The sequence below is a fragment of the Anomaloglossus baeobatrachus genome, chromosome 2, assembly GCF_048569485.1.
Source record: "Anomaloglossus baeobatrachus isolate aAnoBae1 chromosome 2, aAnoBae1.hap1, whole genome shotgun sequence".
NCBI classification, from domain to species: domain Eukaryota; kingdom Metazoa; phylum Chordata; class Amphibia; order Anura; family Aromobatidae; genus Anomaloglossus; species Anomaloglossus baeobatrachus.
In genome coordinates, this window is record NC_134354.1 from 241,701,897 (window position 1) to 241,726,162 (window position 24,266).

The window sequence follows — 24,266 nt, forward strand, 5'->3', positions numbered from 1 at the left end:
ATATGTTGGCATTAATAGTTACCTCAATGAGCTGTAGCTCCTACAGCCGGAAGCACTCATGCACCCAACAAGTTTAGCACACCTGATCCCCATTCACATCTTTGACCTTGTAACACTAATAAGTCACATGGCACCGGGGAGGGGAAATGGCTAATTGGGCACAATTTGGCCATTTTCACTAAGGGGTGTACTCACTTTTGTTGTCTTTTTAGACATTAATGGCTGTGTGTTGAGTTATTTAGAGGGCACACCAAATTTTGTACCATCTGTACACACCATGTAATGCCCATTACTAGAGATGAGTGAACCTGAGGTTTGGTTTTCGAACCGAACACCAAATTTAAAAATCAAGGTTCGGGTTCGTGGATTGGATGCTTTATGTGCGAGCAAAATTCACATGAGCAAAGCTGTGGTTAGGCACGCTTGGTGCTCAGCCCAGTGAGAGCCGCTTGCAGTGTTAGTACGGCTCACATTGGGGATAATAATAGTGTGATCCATGTACTGTGCAAAAAAAAAAAAGGTTTGAAAAAGCCCGTCCTCCCCTGGAAGTGATCTACTTATGATTGGCTGTATGTGGGTGGAGACTCAAACTGCCAATCAGTCACTTGATCCAGGGTTTGGGTCAAGCTTGAGCCTGTGGAGCTAGGCTCGTTTGCTTCCAGTAAACCGAGCCTCAACTGAACCGCTCATCTCTACTTGCTACTGATGGGTGATATCAACCCCTCCCTCGTTATACTACTTGATGCCATAGAGGACTAAAATGGGGTCTGCAAAGTAATAAAGATAGAGGCCATCAAAGTAATTCTCATGGCAATGCTCATTGTATAGGTGAAGATTATTAATAATACTTGCCTGCCCCTAGTGTCTCTGCTGTCCTGGATCCGCAGCTGCTCCTGTGATGATCCTCACCCTGCCAGCCACCTTGACGCCATTGTATGCCTCCGCTCCCAGCATATCACTGACAGCAAGTCCTATGAGGGAGGCGTTCCTGTCAGTGACGTGCTGCGAGCGGAGGAGCTGCCACAGCTCTAACCATGTCTCTGGGCAGTTTCTTTCGGTCAGAACTGTGACCGTGTACTTTTCCTAGGCTACAACGCTGCCTTTTTATGATCGCACAGCATCACAGTCGGTAAAAAGTACAGGCCCTTAGAGTTGACTAACAAGAAGCGCTCAGTTGAAAGAAATAAAAAATAGACAGTAATTTCACCACCCTGTGTCTCTACAATGGACTGGAGAAAAAAAAACTAAAAATCATTATAATTACATTTCAGCAGAAGTATACAGATAATAAGTTCGTGAAAGGTCTTTAATGAGGTTGTCCACTACTTTTACATTGATGGCCTATTTTAAGGATAGGTCATAAATGGCTGATTGGCCGGGGTCCGACACCCGGCACTCCTGCCGGTCAGCTGTTTTGGTGACGATGGCAGCAGGTGGCCGGAGATGCTCAGTTCCGGAGCTGCCCCTCCTTCTGATAGCGGCTACGACTGGGTACTACACATCCGCCCCCGTTCAAATCCATAGGAGGCAGATGTACAGTTCCCAGCCATGGCCACTATCAGTTGACAGGGCAGCTCCGAAACTGAGCATTTCCAGCCACCTTTTGCAGCCACCGACAATGAGAACAGCTGATCAGCGGTGACCTTGGCCGATCAGACATTGAAGACCTATTCTAAGAATAGGTCATCATTGTAAAAGTAGTGGATAACCTCTTTAAGGGCATTATACAGTAGGGATAATTATTTACCTCGGTACTGTCTGACACAACAAAGATGAAGAATATTGCACACCATTGGTCATTAAAAAGAAAATGGATATGCATCAAGACAATACATAAGAGAAATACCGTACAGCTTATGTCTAGAAGGGGTACAAAGCCCTCAACTTACCTCAGAGACGTTAACACGGCCCTCTTGAAAGGAGCAGGTGGTTGGGTCGTGGGTGCACAGATTGCGGTACTTGCACCAGTGACAGCGGAACGCACTATTCACACAGGACAAGCAGCTGGGGAGAAAAAACAATGTCACAAACCATAAACATAATGGCCATATGCAGTCGAGCGCATTTATATTCTCATCTCCATATATATTTATACAAAACCTAAAGAATCTACATGGCAAATGGAGAGAAGGTTTATTTTCAATGACTGGCGCGGTAAACACAGGCAAGCACTGACAGACAAGGAGATGATAGAGGATTCAAAGAGCCCACCCAAACGGCCTGGCGGGACAAAGCCACCTCGGCACAGCAATGACATTGGAGTTGCTGAAGGAATGGATTGCCGGAGAGGACACAGTCTGGTCTTCTTTTAGTGCTCTGCTTTCTTTTTAAGATCTAATATTTATTTTTCCTTGCTAGCCGCAGAGGTTCGCAGGCATAAAAAAGCTGAGACATCTCTAGAAGCAGCCAGCTAGTATAAACAGCGGTTTCCTCTGCATATACACTGGACATGGCCGGGAATAAACAATACAGGCTCCCTGAAGCCATATACCACTCGTGCTGCATAAACACTGCATCACATTGACATACATTAAATATACATATATTTGCTATTAGCATCTCCAGTTACACACTTGTGGCCAGCTCCATCACTCAATGCAGCCTCAATATTTATACCAGCGCATATCTAAACACCTGACTTCCATACATCATGTTACTGTCGCTCTCCCCGCTCTGCCCTCCAACCTGCAATCATTAAATCACTGTTTTCTGGAAACCTTGAGTGCTCATGGACTCGGAAAAAGTCACGAACATGGCAAAAGGGAGCACGGGCATCAGTAAAACCTCAGCGTCACGATAAATGAGAAACATGAGCGTTAAGGGGGCAGGAGGCATTCATTGTTATATTGGTATTATTACTATTCCGGTTTGTGCACTTCCTGGTGCAGGCCGGAATTGTAGCCTTCCTCCCCGTGGTGGCAGAGCACTGTGTGCCCGGGAAGACTGAACAAGGAGATCTCAAGGATACATTTCGTACTTTCAAGGATGACTTCCCTATTATTACAAATTACAGCTTTCTCCCGGCTGACCAGTGGGCAGCATTGGATGGAGGGCACGAGTGTGCGCCTGGCATACCGTGCTCCAGTTGGTATTATTTTCTTACGCATCAGAAAAATTTTATATTCCCTTTTTTGAGCTGTCATTATTCAAAGTTAACCAGTGTATGTAATTAAATCTGTGCACAATCAATTATATACTTGTGGGTGCTTAGCCAGAGGGAAACAACATTTTTTTCATCCATTAATTCTCCTCATTTCTACTGAGAAATGGGCTTTATCCATTGAGTCATATAACTCTACCAACTTTGTCTTCTATTAGTTAGTGAAAACGCAGCTAGAATATTAACCTCGAGTTAGATGGAGATTTTTAGAAAGCATCGCTCAGAGCGAACTCATTTTATTATCCATTTATAGCAATGTTTTAGGTGTTTTACAACAGTATTGTAAATATGGTATAATAATGCTAAAGCTACACTTCAGCGTTTTGCTTTTTTTTTTGTTTAACTCACCTAACTGTGAGATATCAGAAATATATGTTAAGGGTGTGCATTAAAATACTTACCTGTCCCCGTCTTCTACCGTTTCTAGCGCTGCTCCGGTTCTCTACTGGATCATGTAACCAGCATCTTCTGTAGAGACTGGAAGTCACTTCCTCACTGTAAATCTATGAATTTCCGGACAAGGTCCTCATAGCCTCATATTAAGAGGGGAACTAATAGTCTGTGGTGGGGGCCAACAAGACAGACCTATGAGACAGTCACATGATGCAGGAGAGGACCGGAGCATTGCTGGAGCAGCCACCAGAAGACAGCAACCAGTAAGTATTGTAATTTATACATTATACATACATTATTGATAGCTAATGGATGGGGAAATAAAGAAAACACTGGAAAAGTACAATAGTAGCTGAAAATGGCAAAAAGACAGTACCAGTAAGTATTGTAATTTATACATTATTGATAGCTAACGGATAGGGAAATAAAGATAACACTGGAAAAGTACAATAGTAACTGGAAATGGCAAAAAGACAGTAACCAGGAACTATTGTAATGTATACATTATACATACATTATTGGTACCTAATGGATGGGGAAATAAAGAAACACTGAAATAGTACAATATTAGCAATAGCAATATTATTATATAGAACTATTTCAAATAAGTGTTATAGGGGCTATATTACTGACACAAATCACAGGCTAACCATGTGTCTAATGATCAGCATCCATAATATGGATCTGTGATGCTGGTGGTCCTAATATCCTTTGTGGAGCTGAGGTGTGGAGACATGGTACGGATACAAAAATCTTTCTGTATTAAGTGAAAGCAGCCTTACAGAAAGAGTTCATGGTCATCTTTGCCCAATAAATTAATTTTTCGGTGATATTTGCCCACTAAGTGTAGGGAGAGTTCAGTTCTTACAGTTGGTGCCCGCTGCAGTTGTAGAATTTGAAGTCCGTGCCCACAAAGGTCTTCCCAGTCTCTTTGGAGATCAGCTGAAGCTCCACTCCAAACCAGTCTAAAAGGAAATATGACAGCAAAAATTACAAGAAGAAAAGTTGTCTATAGAAAAAAATCACTGGGTTTGGTTTTAGGCTTCCTTTTTATAGGCATAAATAGAAAAATTCCAATTATCCACCAAACATTATAGACTGTCTTAAAAGTAGTCTTAACTTGTCATGGTGAATCTCTGGATTCTTCATGATCAAAAAACATCTGCAAAAGCGTAAAGATCGGTGAGACAATTGCTTTGGGTCTTCGGCAGAGAGGGCTGCCACCCTTGTGATCTTTATTTCCTGGTTAAAAACCATATTATTTTAGTTGCCAATATGCCAGATTAATGGAATTTGCCTGTAATGTTATTAAAACCTCTGAGATACGGCCTATTCTTAACCCAGAGCTCCGCAAAGAAAAACGATTTGGCACCATCACCCTTGTAAGCTGGTGCAGGCAGTCATGGAGACAGACAATATGTCTAACACTATAGGAATTGATGTATAACGGGGGCACTCTGGGATTTCTCTAAGCGCTGTGCCTATTTCCTAACATCGGGAAATAATCCTTTTATTTCCCTGTCCCCTAACAAGATAATCTCAGCCTCTTCCTAAATAACAGGCTCCCCTCTGAACATAAGCTCCTAGGCATAAAGAAACCTCTTCCAAGTTGCGGGATTTTTCTGTTATGTGATTTCCAAAAGTGTCGGAGACTTAAATCACCCTCCGGGTATTATATGCCGATTCCGTGCGGCATGCTTTACTAAAAGCTACTGTGAGAAAAATACCATAGGGGATGACTTACAGTAAGTTTCAACCTCGCTTGTATACCCAGCACTGCTAAAATCCTCATACAAGGTGCTTGGTTAAAAGGACAATTCAGTAAGGCTATTCTTACATTTTAAGAAAGACTCAGAAGGTAATGGTAACTGGTTCGCTCAGGGCTAAGCTACTAATCATAGTGGATGTAGCTGCCTAAAACTGACGGCAGTAGGCATTGCAGATGTCGAATATAAAGAAATCTGATTTTCAGTCAATTCACTACAATTAAATGACTGGAGGATCAAGATCAAAAATACTACCATGCTCCTGGTGACTAAGTGAAAGACGAAAAAGCTTCCTCATGAAACCTAAGGCATCAGACAGAAGGTTATCTTGAAGCTGGGTGAAAAATCTGTAACAGGGCCCATCAACGGCCAATTGCCAGTTCTGATGCCATTTTATGTTGCCGGAGTCGTTTGGGTCCTCTAAGGCATCAATGACTGCTTCTTTTGAACACCCCTATAGCGGTGCCCTTGCGCCCATGCTTCATGACAGCTATAGATTGGGGATTAGCTACTTTGAGAAGCTCTGCAATACATCGTATCTATCCGTCTTTCAATGACAAGAAATGTAAATTCTCACCTTGATCTGCAGGTATGATGGGAACATCTTTTGCTGCCGGGGAAATACAGACTATCCGATTGCCAGACACTTGTCCTTCTACCTGAGTAATGTTGCCGATGGAGCATATGACACCAGCAGACAGATCTGGGACATCACTAACTTCTAAAGTCAGCTAAAAGAGAATAGGCAAAACAGTAATATGGGATATGGAATACCAATAAAACAATAAATATGTCACTAGCATGTTAACCGATGTCACTGAGGCTCCATACACTATAGATATTTTACCATAATTACCTGAATCCCTAAAACAAAAGTGAAGAACCCCTAAAGGATCTCTCAAGATGTTTAAAATGAATCAGTCAAAGATATCATAGTTTGGTTGTGAATGAAAGTCATGATAGCATAGTATGTGATAGTACGCTAATATTTCAGAGCTGGAATAGAATAGCAGAGTTGCTACAGGTTGTGTGTGATATTGCACCTTAGCCCTATTTATCCCCATTCCAATAAATAAACGATCACCCATCTGTCTCTTACCGGTAGGCTGTGGTCTGAGAATGGCATGGGCTGCACGGTAACGTTACAGGTTGTGTGTGATATCGCAGCTTAGCCTTATTTATCCCCATTCCAATAGATAGACGATCACCCATCTGTCTCTTACCGGTAGGCTGTGCTCTGAGACTGGCATGGGCTGCACGGTAACGTTACAGGTTGTGTGTGATATTGCAGCTTAGCCCTATTTATTCCCATTCCAATAGATAGACGATCACCCATCTGTCTCTTACCGGTAGGCTGTGCTCTGAGACTGGCATGGACTGCATGGTAACGTTACAGGTTGTGTGTGATATTGCAGCTTAGCCCTATTTATTCCCATTCCCATTGATAGATGATCACCCATCTGTCTCTTACCGGTAGGCTGTGCTCTGAGACGGGTAGGCTGTTGGGTTGCACTGTAACTTTAACACACTGATCAATATTGCTTGCAAACCGAAATGGCTCCCCTGCACGGTCACACTTATCTTTTTGGGAACACCTGGGAATTGCAAATGTACACATTTTATAAATACATACTGAATATATAATAAACTCAGTGGAAAAATACATCCCAACTTTAAAGACCTGTCACCACATTTTAAAATACAAACTGCATACATTATTAAATGTAAGGATGCTCTATTTACTTTAAAAATCCATATTAGAATGTCTATGTAACTGATTTTCCGTCCACCTTTCCTGATTGACAGCTCTCTGATGTCTCTCCACTCTGCTGCTACTGAAATCTCACACTGCTCAGTACAAGCTGCAGCTGTCAGTCAGGTTAGGTGGGTGAAGAATGAATATATTTGGACTTATGAGCTATTTCATTCTATGGCTGGTAGCAAGGTTCTTTAAAGGGTCGATATTGACTTTTAGGATTGCTACATGTAATAGGTTGTGTTAAGGCCCAGTCACACACAATGACTTACCAGCGATCCCGACAACGATACGACCTAATAAGGATCTCTGGTAAGTCGCTGGGAGGTCGCTGGTGAGATGTCACACAGTCAGATCTTACCAAGGATGCAGTAACGATCAGCGACCTGTTTAACGATCTCAGCGGGCGTTGGGACCGTGTTAGGAGGTTGTTGGTAGGTGTCAAACACAGCGATGTGTCCTGCCCAGCAGGACATCGCCTTTGAAGAAAATAGTCCGGATCATTCGGCAACAACTAGCGATCTCACAGCAGGGGCCTGATCGCTGGTAGGTGTCACACATAACGAGATCGCTGGCGATATCATTGCTGCGTCACAGAAACTGTGACTCAGCAACGATCTCGTTAGCGATCTCGTTGTGTGTGACGGGTCCTTTAGAGTTCAAGTCCTCTCTGAAAAGGCTCTTTGAGTACTTAATTTGCCAGAGGAGGATTACAATGGCCTATAAATCTCCTTACTCTCACCTAGCTAGACAAAGGCCTCTCTTCTAGCAACATCATATATCGTGCTTGGCACTGATGAGGTGCAAATGCCCCAAAACACATCTAAAAATTGAATTTCTAGTTTGGCTTTTTATCCTAAGTGATATGCCAATGTTCGTTAAAGGGTTGATATTGACTTTTAGAATTGCTACATCCAATAGGAGGCAATAGTGTTCAATTTTTTCTGAAGGCTATAGGCATTTTAACACCAAGATTACAAAGCCATCCTGACATGGGTTTAAAAAAGTATCCCTGTTTCATCAGGTCTAAAACATCTATTTAATAATGTATGGTTTGTTTTGAAAGAAATCTGATCACAGATCCAAGCTAAACTCTTAACAAGCATTTACCAAATGTTTAAAGCCTTTGCTTTATGCAATGTAAATGTATCCAGTTTGTAAGAACGCAAGTCTCATCTTTATCTTTTGGAACAAAGTTCTTCTACTGCCAAAGTCAACATTTCTAGGACAGTAAGATTCTTTGTTTCTTCCACTGATTTCATTTCAATTTCCATTGATTATTAATGCAGCCAACATGCTCATCTACTGCTTTATAAATGCCGCTTTACTTTCAGTTTTATATCAGCACGGATATCTACGGCTTATAAATAAAATATGGTGGGAAAATATTTTACATTTGGTTAGGATCTATACTGTGAAACATACATTTAATGGAAAATCTGGAAGAAATGTACCTGGGCACAATTCATTTGTACAGCACTAATATACTGCTAGTATGCAGGATTTGGAAGGAAAAATGAGTCGCTGACCCTGCATATCTGAAAATGTGATTTTGATGCCTTAGGCACCGTTCCATAAAGTCATTTGCTGATGGAGTCAGGGCTAGGATATGGAAATGGCTTTTCTTGCGTAGAGTCGATGACAATACCAATATGTGATGGGCTCTGCAGACCATAGGAATGGTTGTAACAGTTTTATCTGCCGTATAAGAACAGGGGGAAGCTTGTGATTCTGTGCACCTAATATTCTCCTGAAACTCTGTAATATTGTGCTATTTATTGCAGGTATAAATGCTAAGTGGAGGTTGTTACTCTCACTCGATAAGAGCATTCTTCCCGTTTTTATCACCTTCTTTTCTTGGTTTACAGCTTGGAGACAAAAAATTTCAAGAACTCAAAGAGACGTGATACCAAGGATAATGGAATCGACTGCGAGAAGAATGAGGAACAATGGCGTTTATGGACAATACATCAATAACGGCTCAGCTCTCTACAACATAATAAAGGTCATGAAAATAGCTCCGCAGAGATCGGTGTCCTTATGGGTTCACAGTCTTAAATCAAGCCAAAATCGTTCCCAAAGGGAAACTTAGGTCAAATGCTATGAGCAACATTGGAGTCCAACTAGGCTTCAGATGTAAGGGTCAACATAAAATAAAAAAATATGTAAACATTCTGTAGTATTCAGAACCAAATAACTGATGTCATTTGTATGTCCACAGACCATGAATCCTGACTAGTAATGAGCGAGCACTACCATGCATGCTCATAACCATCAGTCAGATGCTCGGATGGGCTTGACTCATGTACTGAGTATAATAGAAGTCAATGGGAAATTCAACCACTTATCTTAAAGATCTTCTGGAAAACGCTCAAGTTTTCCATTGACTTCCAATATACTCAGTACTCAAGTCGAACCTCTCCAAGCGTCCAACTGCTTGTCATGAGTACCGAGCAAGCCAAACATAGTAGTGCTCGCTCATCACTAATCCTGACCATGTAGTATGGAAGGTTTTGATTCCCAATGATCCACAAATTTTGGGCATTTAAGAAAATTAAGGAACGTTTCACACAAATACTCACATGTTATGCAGCACACACCATCCGCAGTGTGGGTCTCCAGAACTTAGGCACTCCCCACATGTAGAATATTGCTCACAGGACTCCACAGGGACTCTCGATACCTGAAACAAAGAACAAAGGCGGGAGATCAGTGATAGATCGCGTATCCTTCAACAACTATTCAGCCTTTCCAAATGATGTGAAAATGTCATACTGGCTTAAAAGCTTCATACAAGATTTCTCTGAATTACCATCAGAGAAGAAAAACACAATTTTATTTGAGGATCCCGAGAGAAAAAAGAACCTCAATCTCTCCCTCCCAAAACAAACTACGATACCAACAAATTCTAATTATTTTTATTATTAATAATTATCGTATGATCAATTTTACGTGCCGTTTGTAGATGGGAGTCCGACAAGGTCGCTAAGAGTATGTCGAATTACAATTTGCATTTGTCAGCTCATAGGCAGTGATTCTGCCAACGAAGAACTGATCCAGACTAACCTCTATGCGGTGCGGCTCATAGGAAATCAGCAGAAGATGACAAGTTGGAGGCCCTGCTGACCTCTGCCCTCGCTGCGCACCATGCACTATGCTTCCATTCCAAAGGCCCAGACTGGGCCAGTGACCAGCTCAGGAAAAAAAAATCCTTTCTTTTTAATGACTTCGGGGAGAGCGGAGCGGCTGTTGCCGCAGTAATTCAGTGTAATTAAACCTATCTATCACTCCAGCAGCTGGAACACGATTCCTGATGAACTTTGCAATGGGATTTCGCAGTCACTGACTCGCAGCCTCAAACGTCCTCAGAGGGAGATGGAAAAAAAAAAACCTCTCCTAAAATCACATTTTAATGTGGCCTCTGACGGCGCAGTTCCACTTTCTAGCCATTTTTCTTTTCTTTCTCTTAATACAGTTTCGAAATCTGATCACACACTGTGAAATTCATGTAGGGAAATATAAATGGTAAAATACATTTCTATACGCCTTAATAGATATATAGAGATCCATGCTATTTCCTCATATATATATATATATATATATATATATATATATATATATACACACATGGGTGCCCGCTGGTGTTCATGCATATGTGTCCACATTAATAGAGTTTTGTGCATACGCAGCTACATGTGTGTGCATAGTAAGTATATATTATCTACATACAACCGAGTGATAGGAAGAAAGGCAAATTCATTAGCACTGTTCTCTGATGAATAATAAGCCCTTCATAAGCCAAATAATTAATATTACCGCCATTAATTCTTCTACGGATGACATTGTTTGGAGGTCGAATGTAATGAAAATGTTTCCACATTAGTAGAAATACAACTTAATCATGCAAATCCCAATGAACAGGGATGTAGCCGAGCTTAGTTTGTGTCCGAACACTATACACGGAAAATACAGCTCGGTATGCCTTTACCAGGCTAAGGCCGACTATATTGAATACCTCTTCTTCAAGAGCAAACAAATACATGCAGGCACAAGGGATAGGCTGACAGAGGGCGGAAGGGGCGACAAACAGAGAAAAGAGACTTGATTTCCCAGGCTTGTCAGCGGCTGCCACTGGCTCCCTTGTTTTAGACACTCCGGTGCTGCAGGAATGAAAAGATTTTCTGGAGGTGACACATAAGGGAGAGATGAAGGGATGAGTATTTTGCTTGATGTGAGCGAGAAGTCAGGATTCTTTGCAGAGCGCAGTAACCCACCGCTGCTATCATAATCTCCTTGTGAGCAATTTCAGCTTAAAAGCAGCTGCTGATTGCCGTGTAGGGAATGGTGGAACTTATAATTTCAAGTCTCAATGCAGCCGGGAATATAACAGGTTCGCATAGCCCTAGATGAGCCACATCGGGAATTCTACCATATTACCGAGATAAGTGAAAGTGATGCTGATCCCCAAAATGTTTGGAAATTTACACTTGTCATACCGGATTTTAGATGAAAGTGATTGAGTTAATATATCAACAAGGTGCCGTAAGTGAGGATGATTATGACAAAAGAGCTTTCACAGATCATGAGAGAATGTATGATGTATATATACACACACTATACATACAGTCAAAGCTGAAAGTGTTGGCACCCTTGAAATTGTTCAAGAAAATGAAGTATTTCTCCCAGAAAATGATTGCAATTACACGTTTGATGTACAAATGTTTATTTCTTTTGTGTGTATTGGAACAACACAAAACAAACAGGAAAAAAAAGCCAATTGGACATAATTTTATACAAAGCACCAAACACAAGCTTTGTTAAAATTGTTGGCACTTTTCCAAAATTGTAGGTAAACAATTCTCTTTTGAGCGTATAATGATCGCTCAAACTCACATGTGGCAAGTAACAGGTGTGGGTAATATGAAAATGACACCTGCAACCAGATAAAAAGGGGAGAAGTTGTCTTAATCTTTACATTGTGCTTCTGTGTGTGCCACAATAAGCATGAAGAACAGAAAGAGGGGAAGAGAACTGTCTGAGGAATAGAGAACCAAAATTGTTGAAAAATATCAAAATTTCAAGGTTACAAGTCCATCTTTACAAATCTTGATGTTCCTTTGTCCACGATGTGCAAAATAATGAAGAAGTTTACAACCAATTGCACTGTAGCTAATGTCCCTGGACTCGGTCGGCAGAGAAAAGTGATGAAAGGTTGCAACACAAGATCGTCTGCATGGTGGATAAGCAGACCCAATCAAGTTCCAAAGAAATTCAATTTGTCTTGCAGGCGCAGTGTGCATCAGTGTTAAGGTGAACTATCCATTGATATTTAAATGAAATGAAATGCTTTGGCAGGAGACTCAGGAGGACCCCACTGCTGACAAAGAGACATAAAAAAGCTAGACTGCAGTTTGACAAAATGTATAAGAGTAAGCCAAAATCCTTGTAGGACAGATGAGACCAAGATAGAGCTTTTTGGTAATGCACATCATGCTACTGTTTACTGAAAATGGAATAAGGCCTACAAAGAAAAGAACACAGTAGCTGCAGTCAAATATGGTGAAGGCTTAAAGATGTTTTGGGATTGTTTTGTTGCTTATTGCACTGGGTCCCTTGACTGCATGCAAGGTATCATGAAATCTGAAGATTACTAAAGGATATTGGGTTGCAATGTAGTGTTCAGTTTCAGAAACCTGGGTTTGTGTCATAGCTCAAGGGTCTTCCAGCAGGACAATGACTCCAAACGGACTTCATGTAGCCCCCAGAAATGGATGGGAACAAAGCACTGGAGAGTTCTGAAGTGGCAGCAATGAGTCCGGATCTAAATCCCATTGAACATCTGTAGAGAGATTTTAAAATTGCTGCTTGGAGAAGGCCCCCTTAAAAGTATGAGAGACCTGGAGCACTTTTCAAAAGAAGAGTGGTCCAAACTTCCAGCTGAGAGGTGTAAGAAGCTTGTTGATGGTTATAGGAATCGATTGATTGCAGTTATTTATTCCAAAGAGTGTACAGTCAAATAGTAAGTTGAGGGTGTCATCAATTTTGTCCGGCCCATTTTTGGAATTTTGTGTGAAATTATGTCCAATTTCCTTTTTTTTCCCCTCCGTTTTACTTTGTGTTGTTCCAATACTCAGTCATGAATCCTTCAGTTCCAGGAACAATTTCAAGGGTGCCAACACGTTCAGCCATGATTGTATATGGTGGTTAAAAAAGTCTATACACCCCCTCTTAAAATGCCACGTTTAAGTAGAAGTCCTACCAAGAAGAAAAATTTCAGATTTTTTTATCACCTTTATTGTAACCCATAATCTGTTCAAATCCATTGAGAAACAAAGTGGGAAAGCAAATAAAAAATAAATTCTGAGTTCAGAATTAGCCAATCACTTTAAACTCATGATAAACAATAGTCAGTACACAGCTGCCATCATTCACAGCTATTCTGATTAACTCCATATAAAGATTAGCTGGACATTTCTTAGTTGCATATTATAGAAAAAGCAATGGTCCATAAACAGCTTACAACAAAGCAAAGGAATCTTATTGTTGAAAGTTATCAGTCAAGAAAAAGATACAAAAAAAATTCCAAGACATTAGAGATGTCAAGGAACATTGTGAAGACTGTCATGAAGACGTGGCTTCAATATTATGGCATAATAATGACATTGCCTAGAACTGGATGTCTTCAAGAATTGATAAGGCCTAAAATAACATTAAAAGAGGTGCAGGAATTTCTGACAAGTACTGGTTGCGTACTGCATGTGACAATAAGCTCTCGTAATCTTCAAACGTCTGGCCTGTGGGCTAGGGTGGCAAGACAGAAGACTTTTCTTACAAAGAAAAACATCCAAGCCCGGCTATGTTTTACTATAACCTACTTCATATCTGAGAAAAACAAATGGGAAAATGTATGAAAAAGGAGAAAGGGAAAATGTATGAATGGCACCAGTAACCCTATAGGCAATAATATAACAGGCGTTAACAAAATGATAAAGTAGAAAAAATAATTTTGTTAAAGTCTAGATGCACAAAAAAGAGAGCATAAAAATGAAGAGTAGGGGAAATACTTTTTGCTGGAATGAGAGTCTATAAAGCACAGTAGGTATAGAGACACAAACAATCTACCACATAGGCAGAGACTATATGACTGAATAAGACATCAAAAAAATTGTTTGCTAGAATTCAGGTAAAACATGATATAAAAAAAATACCATTCCACACAATGTAACTGTATAGCATACACAAGGAAAAATTCTATAAACCTGATGGGGCACAAGCAGTAAAAAATCTTTGACCAGATGAAAGACAGATCTTGTATGGATGTGTGACTCAAGAAAAAAATCAATACCCAGAGAGTATGAAGGTATGAAGCCCTAAGCATTTCGTGTTTCGTCAGATGCTACAAGGTTGAAATTTCTGGCCATAATTCCAAAAGATATGTATGGTGCATCACACCCACAGTAGAGAATGATGGAGGCAGCATTAGGCTTTGGGGCTATTTTTTGCCAGCTGAAACTGGGGTTTTGTTAAGGTGGATGGAATTATGAACAGTTCTAAATATCAGTGAGTATTGTAAAAAAATCTTCAAGCCTCTGATAAAAACCTAAAGATGAAGAAGAATTCCACCTTTCAGCACCACAATGAGCTTAAGCATACATCTTAATCAACAAAATATTGGCTTCACCATAAGAATATCACTGTTTTGGAATGGCCTAGGAAAAGACAAGACCTGAATCCAATTGAAAATCTGTGTGTTGACCTGAAGAGGGCGCTGTACACAGGAGATGCCCTTGCAATCTGACAAATTTGGAGCACTACTGCAAGGAAGAGTGGGTGCAGATTGCCAATTCTAATGCGGGCGTCACACAAGCGATCGTATCCGCTCCCGTCGTTTTTGCATCACTGGCAAATCGCTGCCCGTGTCGCACAAAGTCGTTAAACCCCCATCACACGTACTTACCTGCTGAGTGACGTCGCTGTGGAAGGCGAACATCCACTTTCTGAAGGGGTTGGGACGTTCACAGCGACATCACACAGCCGCCGGCCAATAGAAGCGGAGAGGCGGAGATGAGCGGGACGTAAACATTCTGCCCACCTTCTTCCTTCAGCATTGCCGGCGGCCGCAGGTAAGCTGCAGTTCATCGTTCCCGGGGTGTCACACGGAGCGATGTGTGCTGCCCCGGATACGATGAACAACCAGCGCAAAGAAAAATAAACGATTTTTTAAAAATAAACGACGTGTAAACGATACACGATTTGTAACCGATATGCGATCGTTCTGAGACGCTCGTAGGTGTCACACGGGACGACGTCGCAAACGATGCCGGATGTGCGTCACGAAAACCATGACCCCGACGACATATTGCACGATAGATCGTCTCGTGTGACGCCTGCATAAGTGTGCAATGCTGATAGACCCCTACCCTAAAAGATTGAATGCTGTCATAAATTCAAAAATTCAACAAAGTATTAGTTTAATGTGCATATTTATGTAACTACAATATTTTAGTTCTTTATTTTACCTTTTTTACATGAAAATATCTTAGTCTATTTTTCAACTGAAATGTACAGGTTACGGGTGACATTAAAGGTGGCCAAAGTTCTGAAATAATTCTTCTTATGATTTTCTACTCATTGTAAAAACCTGGCATTTTAACAGGGGTGTGTAGACTTATTACACACATATACTGTATATGTGGCACATACATATGATGCACAAACATAGACCTCTGCTACTAGTCTATTATTTTTCTCACCTGGGAGCTTCTGCTCAGTATTACTGTAAAATGTTCACCATGATATGCTCCATAGGGACAGGGGACTAGGAATCCCTCATGTATGAGTAAACTCTTTATAGTAGATATCATAGCAATTAGGCTTCACCCTCTAGCTCAGGGACAACTGAAAATTAGAGCGTAAAGAGGGGCAAACTGGTAGAAAATGGAATCTAGAAGTCATGTAATGGCCAGATCAAAGGCGGACATATCATTGGTGCAGCCGCGCAGGGCCCCAAGAGGTAAGGTGGCCGATTTCCACTTCCCAATCAGTTGGAACTTTACAGAATGATGAGCTATTGGACTTGCAAAGGACCAATTAGTTGTTCTTGTATGGGAGCCTTTTTTGTCTTTGTCCACCAGTGGGCCAGATTAAGTGTTATTCGTTATATACACACAAGACAGCTTATTCTAAGCAAGTCCCATGGAATCACTAACACACCTTAAGCTACTCTGTATGTGGCACTGTAGCGAAAGAGGGTATAAAGTAAAATGGCATACTCCACAGATAGCTGTCAGTCAAATGATTGCTTGGGTTAAAAATACTGAAAGAGGCAGTACGCACAAATAGGGTCAGCAAAGGTGCTGTAAGGGTAGACTCACCTAGTGTGGTTCTGAAAGCCACAACCACTGTAATGGTGTAAATACGGCTGCAGCAGAACCCACGTGGAGATGCAGTTCAAATTTGGAGAGAAAATGGTTAATAGACCGCGCTGCAGTAGAAAAGAGGATCCATGTAGAAGGAATAATTTTATTTGTTTCAAAGCCTTATGGCTTCTTCCTCAGGACAAACTATATACCATAGCCATGAGGCTTTGAAATGCGTAGACAAATAAAAACATTCCTTTTACATGGATCCTCTTTTCTAAGGCAGCATGGTCTATTAACCCTTTTCTCTCCAAATTTGAACAAATTATTGTTTTGCCAAGAGCTATTTCTCCTAGTTCCCCAATTAATATGCATTGTGGGCTGTAGCACCTACATGTATTCCCAATGGACAGAGAAAAAGGTTCTCCAATCAGAACAAAAGATTTGGCACTCAAAATGGATTGACTGCTCATCCTGCTGAAATTGTAGGGTCTGGCTGATGTTACTCTAGTGTGTATGGGGATTGTAGCTATGCAAAGAAATGTAAATCTACATATTGCAGGTTGGGTGACAACGTCTATATGCAATATGACGGTTGCACAAATGAAATGCTACAAAACTCAGAGATAGATTTTCTGATTTTTTGGGGGGAAGGTGGACTAGTCCTATAAACGTCATAAGCATGGATTCTCATGTGCAGAAATTTCCATGTCTGCCCTTTTCTTGCAGGAATCTGTCCTTGATACTAAATCCAATTCCTATTTCAAATTTTTAGGCAAGGAAACTTATCCAAAATAGTCTGCACATGTGAATATACCCTGAATATTCTCTGTCACGGAAACTAGTACCTCCAACTCATCCTCATAGGACAGTTGTCAGCCCATGGTCCAAACACCAAAATTGCTACTTTATACAAATACATAAATAAATATTTTGTTGGTAGAGATCTAATGTTAAACTCTACTTGGAAAGCTAAAATATTCTGCAAATATCTATCCATATTCATAGCAGCAAGGAGTGACGCAGAAGAATACATAGGCTTTAGTGGAGGTGTATGCTGTTGGCATGTAATGATTAGCCTTCTTGCCCCGCCATCCCCTCTCTGAACACTCACCAATCCACTTAGCAAATTAATTATAGCAAATAATTGTAACCTGGTGCTCAGCTCAACCCCCCACGCCAAATATAGCACTTGGAATAATTTGGGAGCCTAAGCTGCAGTAATTAAGCATTCTGCAAACACCTACACAGTTGTGCTCTGGTTATTAAGCTTAAGCATCAACTCACCGGGGACTCATTAATAACATACACACACATTTTAGTGACATTGTCATTTATCCTGGATAAATCCCACCCAGGGGCTCCACCTGTGCCCATTCTACGCCTCAGGACAGCTTGTGCCTGCAGGACTGGGCAGCTATTCTCATGAAAGGAACAGTTAAGGTGTCTTCTTGTCTGGCTCTTTACTATCGAACGCCCACAGGCCCCAGTTGCAGGGACAAAAAATCATCTTGGCTTCATTTTACATGATCCATAATATTATGGAAGGATGAATTTATCATTTTATTGTAATGCACAGTTACAGAACTCATTATTCAAAGAAAAATATAATATATTTAAATCATAGTAATCATATAATAAGGTTGATGAATTAGGTGAATTATAAATGAGATATCTTGCAGCGATCATTACAAGCTTTGTGTCCTGCAGGCTGATTTTACACTCCGGCTTGTCTATGGGTCGCACTTTCTGGAGTGGCTGCAGGTCTCCTGAACATATAGATAGACATATACGAGGCTCTTGAGTTCTGTCAGGAGACCCATGGGCGCTTTGGAAAGTATAAACTCAGAAGCGTGAGATGAACATTGCCAAGACACTCTGTAGGATGGAGCTAGGCTGATACACTGGAATATCATAAAACTAATACTGGTGAGGTGGTGATCCTACTATCTGATTACCATTGTCAAGACATTCTGTAGGATGGAGCTAGGCTGATACACTTGAATATCATAAAACTAATACTGGTGAAGTGAGGAGCCTGCTTTCTGTATGACAGACATTTTAAAGACACTCAGAGTTATGGATCTAGGCTTGATACCCTGGAACATCATAAAACTAACACTGGTGGAGGAGTGGGGAGCCTGTCTTCTGATTGACATTATAAATGCAAACAGTTGCACACTGAAAAAAGCCAAAAATTTACCAGGGAAAATATGGCACTGCATTACTGCAAAAGAGAGATATTTAGTTTATGTATTGGCCAATGCATGTAAGCCCAGAAACCAACGGCAAAGCATATCTCTGTAATCCGGGAACCTCCTTGTAGCAGGAGCCTAGCAGCCCATACATGGAGGTTTGTAGTCCAAATAGTGGCATTTTGCCCAGATAAGGATGTTTTTAACCTAGATAGTGACATTTAAGTTAGGTTCCCGGATTACAGAGATATACCTTGCCGTTGGTGTCCGGGCTTACATGCATGGGCCAATACATAAACTAAATATCTCTCTTTTGCAGTAATGCAGTGCCATATTTTCCCTGGTAAATTTTTGGCTTTTTTCAGTGTGCAACTGTTTGCATTTATAGTTACTATGTTTTTTCAGTTAGCACCTGTTCACATTTGTTGGATGTGCGGGTCAGTTTTTTGATATTTCTTCTGATTGACATTGTCAAGACACTGTAGGATGGAGCTAGGCTTGATACCCTGGAACATCATAAAACTAACACTGGTGGAGGAGTGGGGAGCTTGTCTTCTGATTGACATTGTCAAGACACTGTAGGATGGAGCTAGGCTTGATACCCTGGAATATCATAAAACTAAATAAAATTAGGGCATTGTCCTAAAGTCAGATAAAATCTATGCCCGCTTTCTAGATTTTGGAGAAAATGTAGGGATAGTTTCTGACTTAAGGCTTAATTAATCTGTTTAAAAGTTAATGGCCATGTCATGAAGAATTCTTATTACAAAAGTTTAAAACATTAAAGCATGTTTTTGGCCCTTCAATAGCTTGCAGAAGATGAGGTCTTTTTAGTGATCATGGACCCTTTTGTCCATCGACTGTATCTGGCATTCCAGCTCATTCTCACTGAAGTGAACAGGGCAGAGCTACAATACCCCAGGAGAGGCCGCCGTTTCAGGAAAACAAAATCACTTCTTTGGCTAATCCCACAAGCCTGCTTTAAAGGGAACCTGTCATCAGAAATTTCGCCCAAAAGCTAAAAGCTTCCCCCTCTGCAGCTCCTGGGCTGCATTCTAGGAAGGTCCCTGTTATTATTGTGCCCCATGTGAGACCAAAATAAAGCCTTTATAAAGTTCTACCTTTTTGTATGCAGCTTCTGTAAATTCGTCCCGGGGGCGGGCTCTCTGCCGTCCGTTATTCTGCCTCCTGGTCCTGTATGCCGCCCCCATCGCTCCTTTCCATATCTGATGCACCGCCCACTGCTCCAGCCATCCCCGTGCATGCCCAGTGCCAGTCTCACAGGACTGAGCACTGTGACTGCTGGTGATGTGTGCGCAGGCAAGTGATTATGGACGGGACTGTGACTGTTATCAGCAAGTACCCGGCCATAATCTCTTGAGCGCGCAAACCTCTCCAGCGTCACACTGAGCTCAGGATTTATGCTAGACTGTATGGGCTGCTTCCAGGGATGACGTCCCTTTGTCATGTGATAGGGGCGTGTTCGAAATACTATCACATGACAAAGGGACGTCATCCCTGGAAGCAGCCCATACAGTCTAGCATAAATCCTGAGCTCAGTGTGACGCTGGAGAGGTTTGCGCGCTCAAGAGATTATGGGCGGGTACTTGCTGATAACAGTCACAGTCCCGTCCATAATCACTTGCCTGCGCACACATCACCAGCAGTCACAGTGCTCAGTCCTGTGAGACTGGCACTGGGCATGCACGGGGATGGCTGGAGCAGTGGGCGGTGCATCAGATATGGAAAGGAGCGATGGGGGCGGCATACAGGACCAGGAGGCAGAATAACGGACGGCAGAGAGCCCGCCCCCGGGACGAATTTACAGAAGCTGCATACAAAAAGGTAGAACTTTATAAAGGCTTTATTTTGGTCTCACATGGGGCACAATAATAACAGGGACCTTCCTAGAATGCAGCCCAGGAGCTGCAGAGGGGGAATCTTTTAGCTTTTGGGCGAAATTTCTGATGACAGGTTCCCTTTAAGAAGCACCTACACAATCTTAAACCAACGAACAAGTTGCCATTGCCACATCTACTGAGTAGTCGCTGGTACTGATGATTTATATGCCTCCTTATAGATTCCATATGAGAGACTGTAATGGATAGATTGTGTTTTTGTTTATTTGACGCCTGGCCTCCTCGTCAATGGCATGGGCGCAGTAACTGTGTATTTCCCAAGCACCCTTGAGAAGAGAAGTTTAAGGAAACAAAATGCCCTTGTGTGCTTTTTCTCCTGCTAATTAAGTTCTCATTACAGAGGCGCCCTTGCACGCTCTGATTGCTAAATTACGGACAAGAGGATATGTTTGGGTACATCGACATCGGCTTCTTTCTTTTTATGGCAACAGGGCACTTGTCTCGGCAGACGCAATGCTTGTTAATGACAGCACGAAAAGGGATCATAAAGTGTCTTCTCCGGAACGCCTGGATTTATAGCTCTATAGTATCGTGTTAATGCTTTTAATGTTCTGCACTGATAGCATTTAAACAGTGAGTAAAGACAAAGCGGAATCTAAAGATCACCCGTCCTGCAACTTCACAAACAAACAAGTGATCCATGCCGAGAGAAAAGTCACTCTCTGCAGTGGGGAAAACGTGAATACAATATATGTCATGATTTAGTCACTATAAATCTGAAGCTACAAACGTCATAAAGAGGTAATGGCTGCCATAGAAACAATTTGATGCTTAAGACTGTGGTAATTACGCTAATCTGACTTTTCTCTTACTTCAGGCAAACAAGATTGGAAAGATTAAATAGCATATAACTGCAATACCAGACTACGCTGGCTTTGTTTGTAGTCTGTTACCATGGAAACCTATAGGTCTGCTGACATACTGATAGGGGATTTAGATTGTGAGGCACACAGGGGAAAGTGATGATGAAATTAATAACGCTCTATAAGCGAGAAAATAGAGACTAAGTGGTGTATCATTTTTAAAGGAAACCTGGCATCTGATTCATCCTAACAAAACCACAGGCAGCAGGAGTCAGAGTCAGGCTGCACCACTGCAGCCATGTATATTTTTCTCTGAAACGCTCTTACATGCAAGAGAAATATAGTTTGATGTTCCGGCGGGTAAATATTGCCAGAGACGAAACCAGTCCTGCTGGCTCTTCCCAGCACTGCTGCAGGTGACTGAAAGGTCTCACCATCGTGTGTACATAGGTCCGGACTGGTGCCATCTCCGGTTGTCTGGCACATCAAATGATATTTTCTCTGAAACGCTGGAGCAGAGAAAAACTTACCTGTTTCCATCCATGCAGCCCACAGTTTGGGGCAACATTCAAAGAATAATTAAGAAAAAGTTGCCTCAAATTTTGATCAAGATGTATATTGAAGGTGGACACATCTTGTAACAAGTCAAATCCTGTGATTTGCTCCATAATACACCAGCAGGTTGTAATCAAAGCCAACAAGATAATAACCAGTATAAGTAGTTGCTCCAGGTCCATACGTGTGCATCAGAAACACTATAAACATAAACTATCAAATCTTATAGACGTCAAATGTCCATATAGGTTTAGAGCACAATGCTCAACATAGCTTGAATGGCTTTGCTGTTCAATGACTTAAGTATATAAATTCGGATGAGTCATTTAATTATGTTTTTGTCTGGGCAAAATTATAATTGTCAAACAGGCTTTGCCAATTACGGTGCCGTGGCTGAAATGACATAGACTTGGCATTCGACCGCTTCTCTAAGCCTGGCAATATAAAGCTCTGAACGATAAAATATGAGCATAATGTATACCGTATGAAATCAGGAAAATGCAATCACAATTTAATCATACAGTATATCAAAAGCAGGGGGTGAAAGAGGCGCCCGTGGCTGTGTCTGGAAGACTGCACGGAGAACCAGGTCAAGCAAAAGGTTCCATTTCAAGGCTGAATAAAAAATTAAAGAAGCTGAATTTACAGGAGGAGTGGTATTTAAAAAGTAATGGAAGTGCATGTCGGAAGATGACTAGGACAAGTCCGGCTGCGGGGAATGCGAAGAAACAAAGCACAGATTTAATATGGCCTATACTACAATTGTATAAATGTGGAAGCTCCAGCAGACTAGACATGGCTTATTACTATGCTGCTGTGGATGGACATGATTATTCTATATCTACAATGACGGCATGTGTCATTCACAATGCATAATGTGACCCTTGCCTTTAGAATAACACTAGTGTTTGCTAGCCATCGAATTGCGGAAGTCTTCACGCATCGTCCTGCCTCTGCTATTGCAGGATAATTCCCTCTGGGAAGGTCTCAGTGGTTACTGTGTCACTCAGCCCCAACAATCGCCTGCTTTCACTCCTTCTCTATGACAGACACAGAGCACAGTGTTAGCGCATTTAGCTTAATATCAGCCTCCTGGGGATTACTGTGGAGAGAATTTTGGACACTGGTGTGTGCTGTGAAAGCAGAAACATCTGTTGCAGTTATGATCGGGTCCGGGAAAACCCTCTGACAGTTGATAGTTTTATCCATCACCAAAACAATGACTACCATAGACTACAATAGAGGTTTAGTTAAGGTCTCTGCTAGATGAAATTAAACCTTTCAATATCTTCGGATAATACTGGCTCTAGGTGATTTAGCCATCTTATACCTTAAAGGCTCAATTTATCAAAGCTTTGGAACCAGAAATTTGCTGTAAAAAGCTTAGAAAAGTCTTAAAATTTTACAACTTTTGGCAGTTTCAAAACATTTTTACCTGGGTTCGACAAAATGGGCTTGAGAGGGATGAGTAGTGGTGTTCCTTACATCAAAAATCTTACTCCAATCCCGGACTAGAGTAAAGCGGGCTTTACACGCTACGACATCGCTCAAGTGATCTCGTTGGGGCCACGGAATTTGTGACGCACATCCGGTCGCTTTAGTGATGCCGTTGCGTGTGACAAAAACGTGAAAAATCGCTCATCGGTGACATGGGGGGTCCATTCTCAAATATCGTTACTGCAGCAGTAACGAAGTTGTTCCTCATTCCTGCGGCAGCACACATCGCTCCATGTGACACCACAGGATCGAGGAACCTCACCTTACCTGCGTCCCGGCCACAATGCGGAAGGAAGGAGGTGGGCGGGATGTTACGTCCCGCTCATCTCCGCCCCTCCGCTTCTATTGGGCGGCGGTTCAGTGACGCTGCTGTGACGTCGCTGTGACGCTGAACGAACCGCCCCCTTAGAAAGGAGGCAGTTCGCCGGTCACAGCGACGTCGCAGGAAAGGTAAGTCCGTGTGACGGGTCCGGGCGATGTTGTGCGACACAGGCGATTGGCCCGTGTCGCACAACCGATGGAGGCGGGTACGCACGCTGGCGATATCGGTACCGATATCGCAGTGTGTAAAGCGGCCTTAAGACTTTGTACTGCTTTTCAGATACTCCGAATTGATGGAGTCTTTTGCAGCCTCTAACAGATTTGGCTCCATCCATTTTCCCATCAACTCTACACAGCTTCCCTGTCTCGACTGAAGAAAAGCTTGCCCACCTCCATGTTTGATGGTAGGGATGGTGTTTTCTGGGGGATATACAATGATTTTTTTTCCGACACATATAGTGTTTTATATTTATCCCAAAAACTTCTATTATGATTTTTTTAGACCAGAGTACCTTCTTCCACATGCAAGCTGTGACCCAATG

The 24,266-nt window shown here is 41.8% G+C and overlaps 1 protein-coding gene across 1 annotated transcript in view; it reads right to left on the reverse strand.

Annotated features, from left to right (window-relative positions):
- The window catches only part of PLXNA2 (plexin A2), a 408,755-nt gene that overhangs the window by 112,315 nt on the left and 272,174 nt on the right, over positions 1-24,266 (reverse strand). Inside the window, exons 5-9 of the mRNA XM_075335732.1 lie at positions 9,658-9,758; positions 6,791-6,914; positions 5,897-6,050; positions 4,422-4,518; positions 1,890-2,004 (exon numbers count right to left, since the gene is read on the reverse strand). Of these exons, the coding sequence (XP_075191847.1) occupies positions 1,890-2,004; positions 4,422-4,518; positions 5,897-6,050; positions 6,791-6,914; positions 9,658-9,758 (591 nt within the window). The remainder of the gene's footprint in view (positions 1-1,889; positions 2,005-4,421; positions 4,519-5,896; positions 6,051-6,790; positions 6,915-9,657; positions 9,759-24,266) is intronic.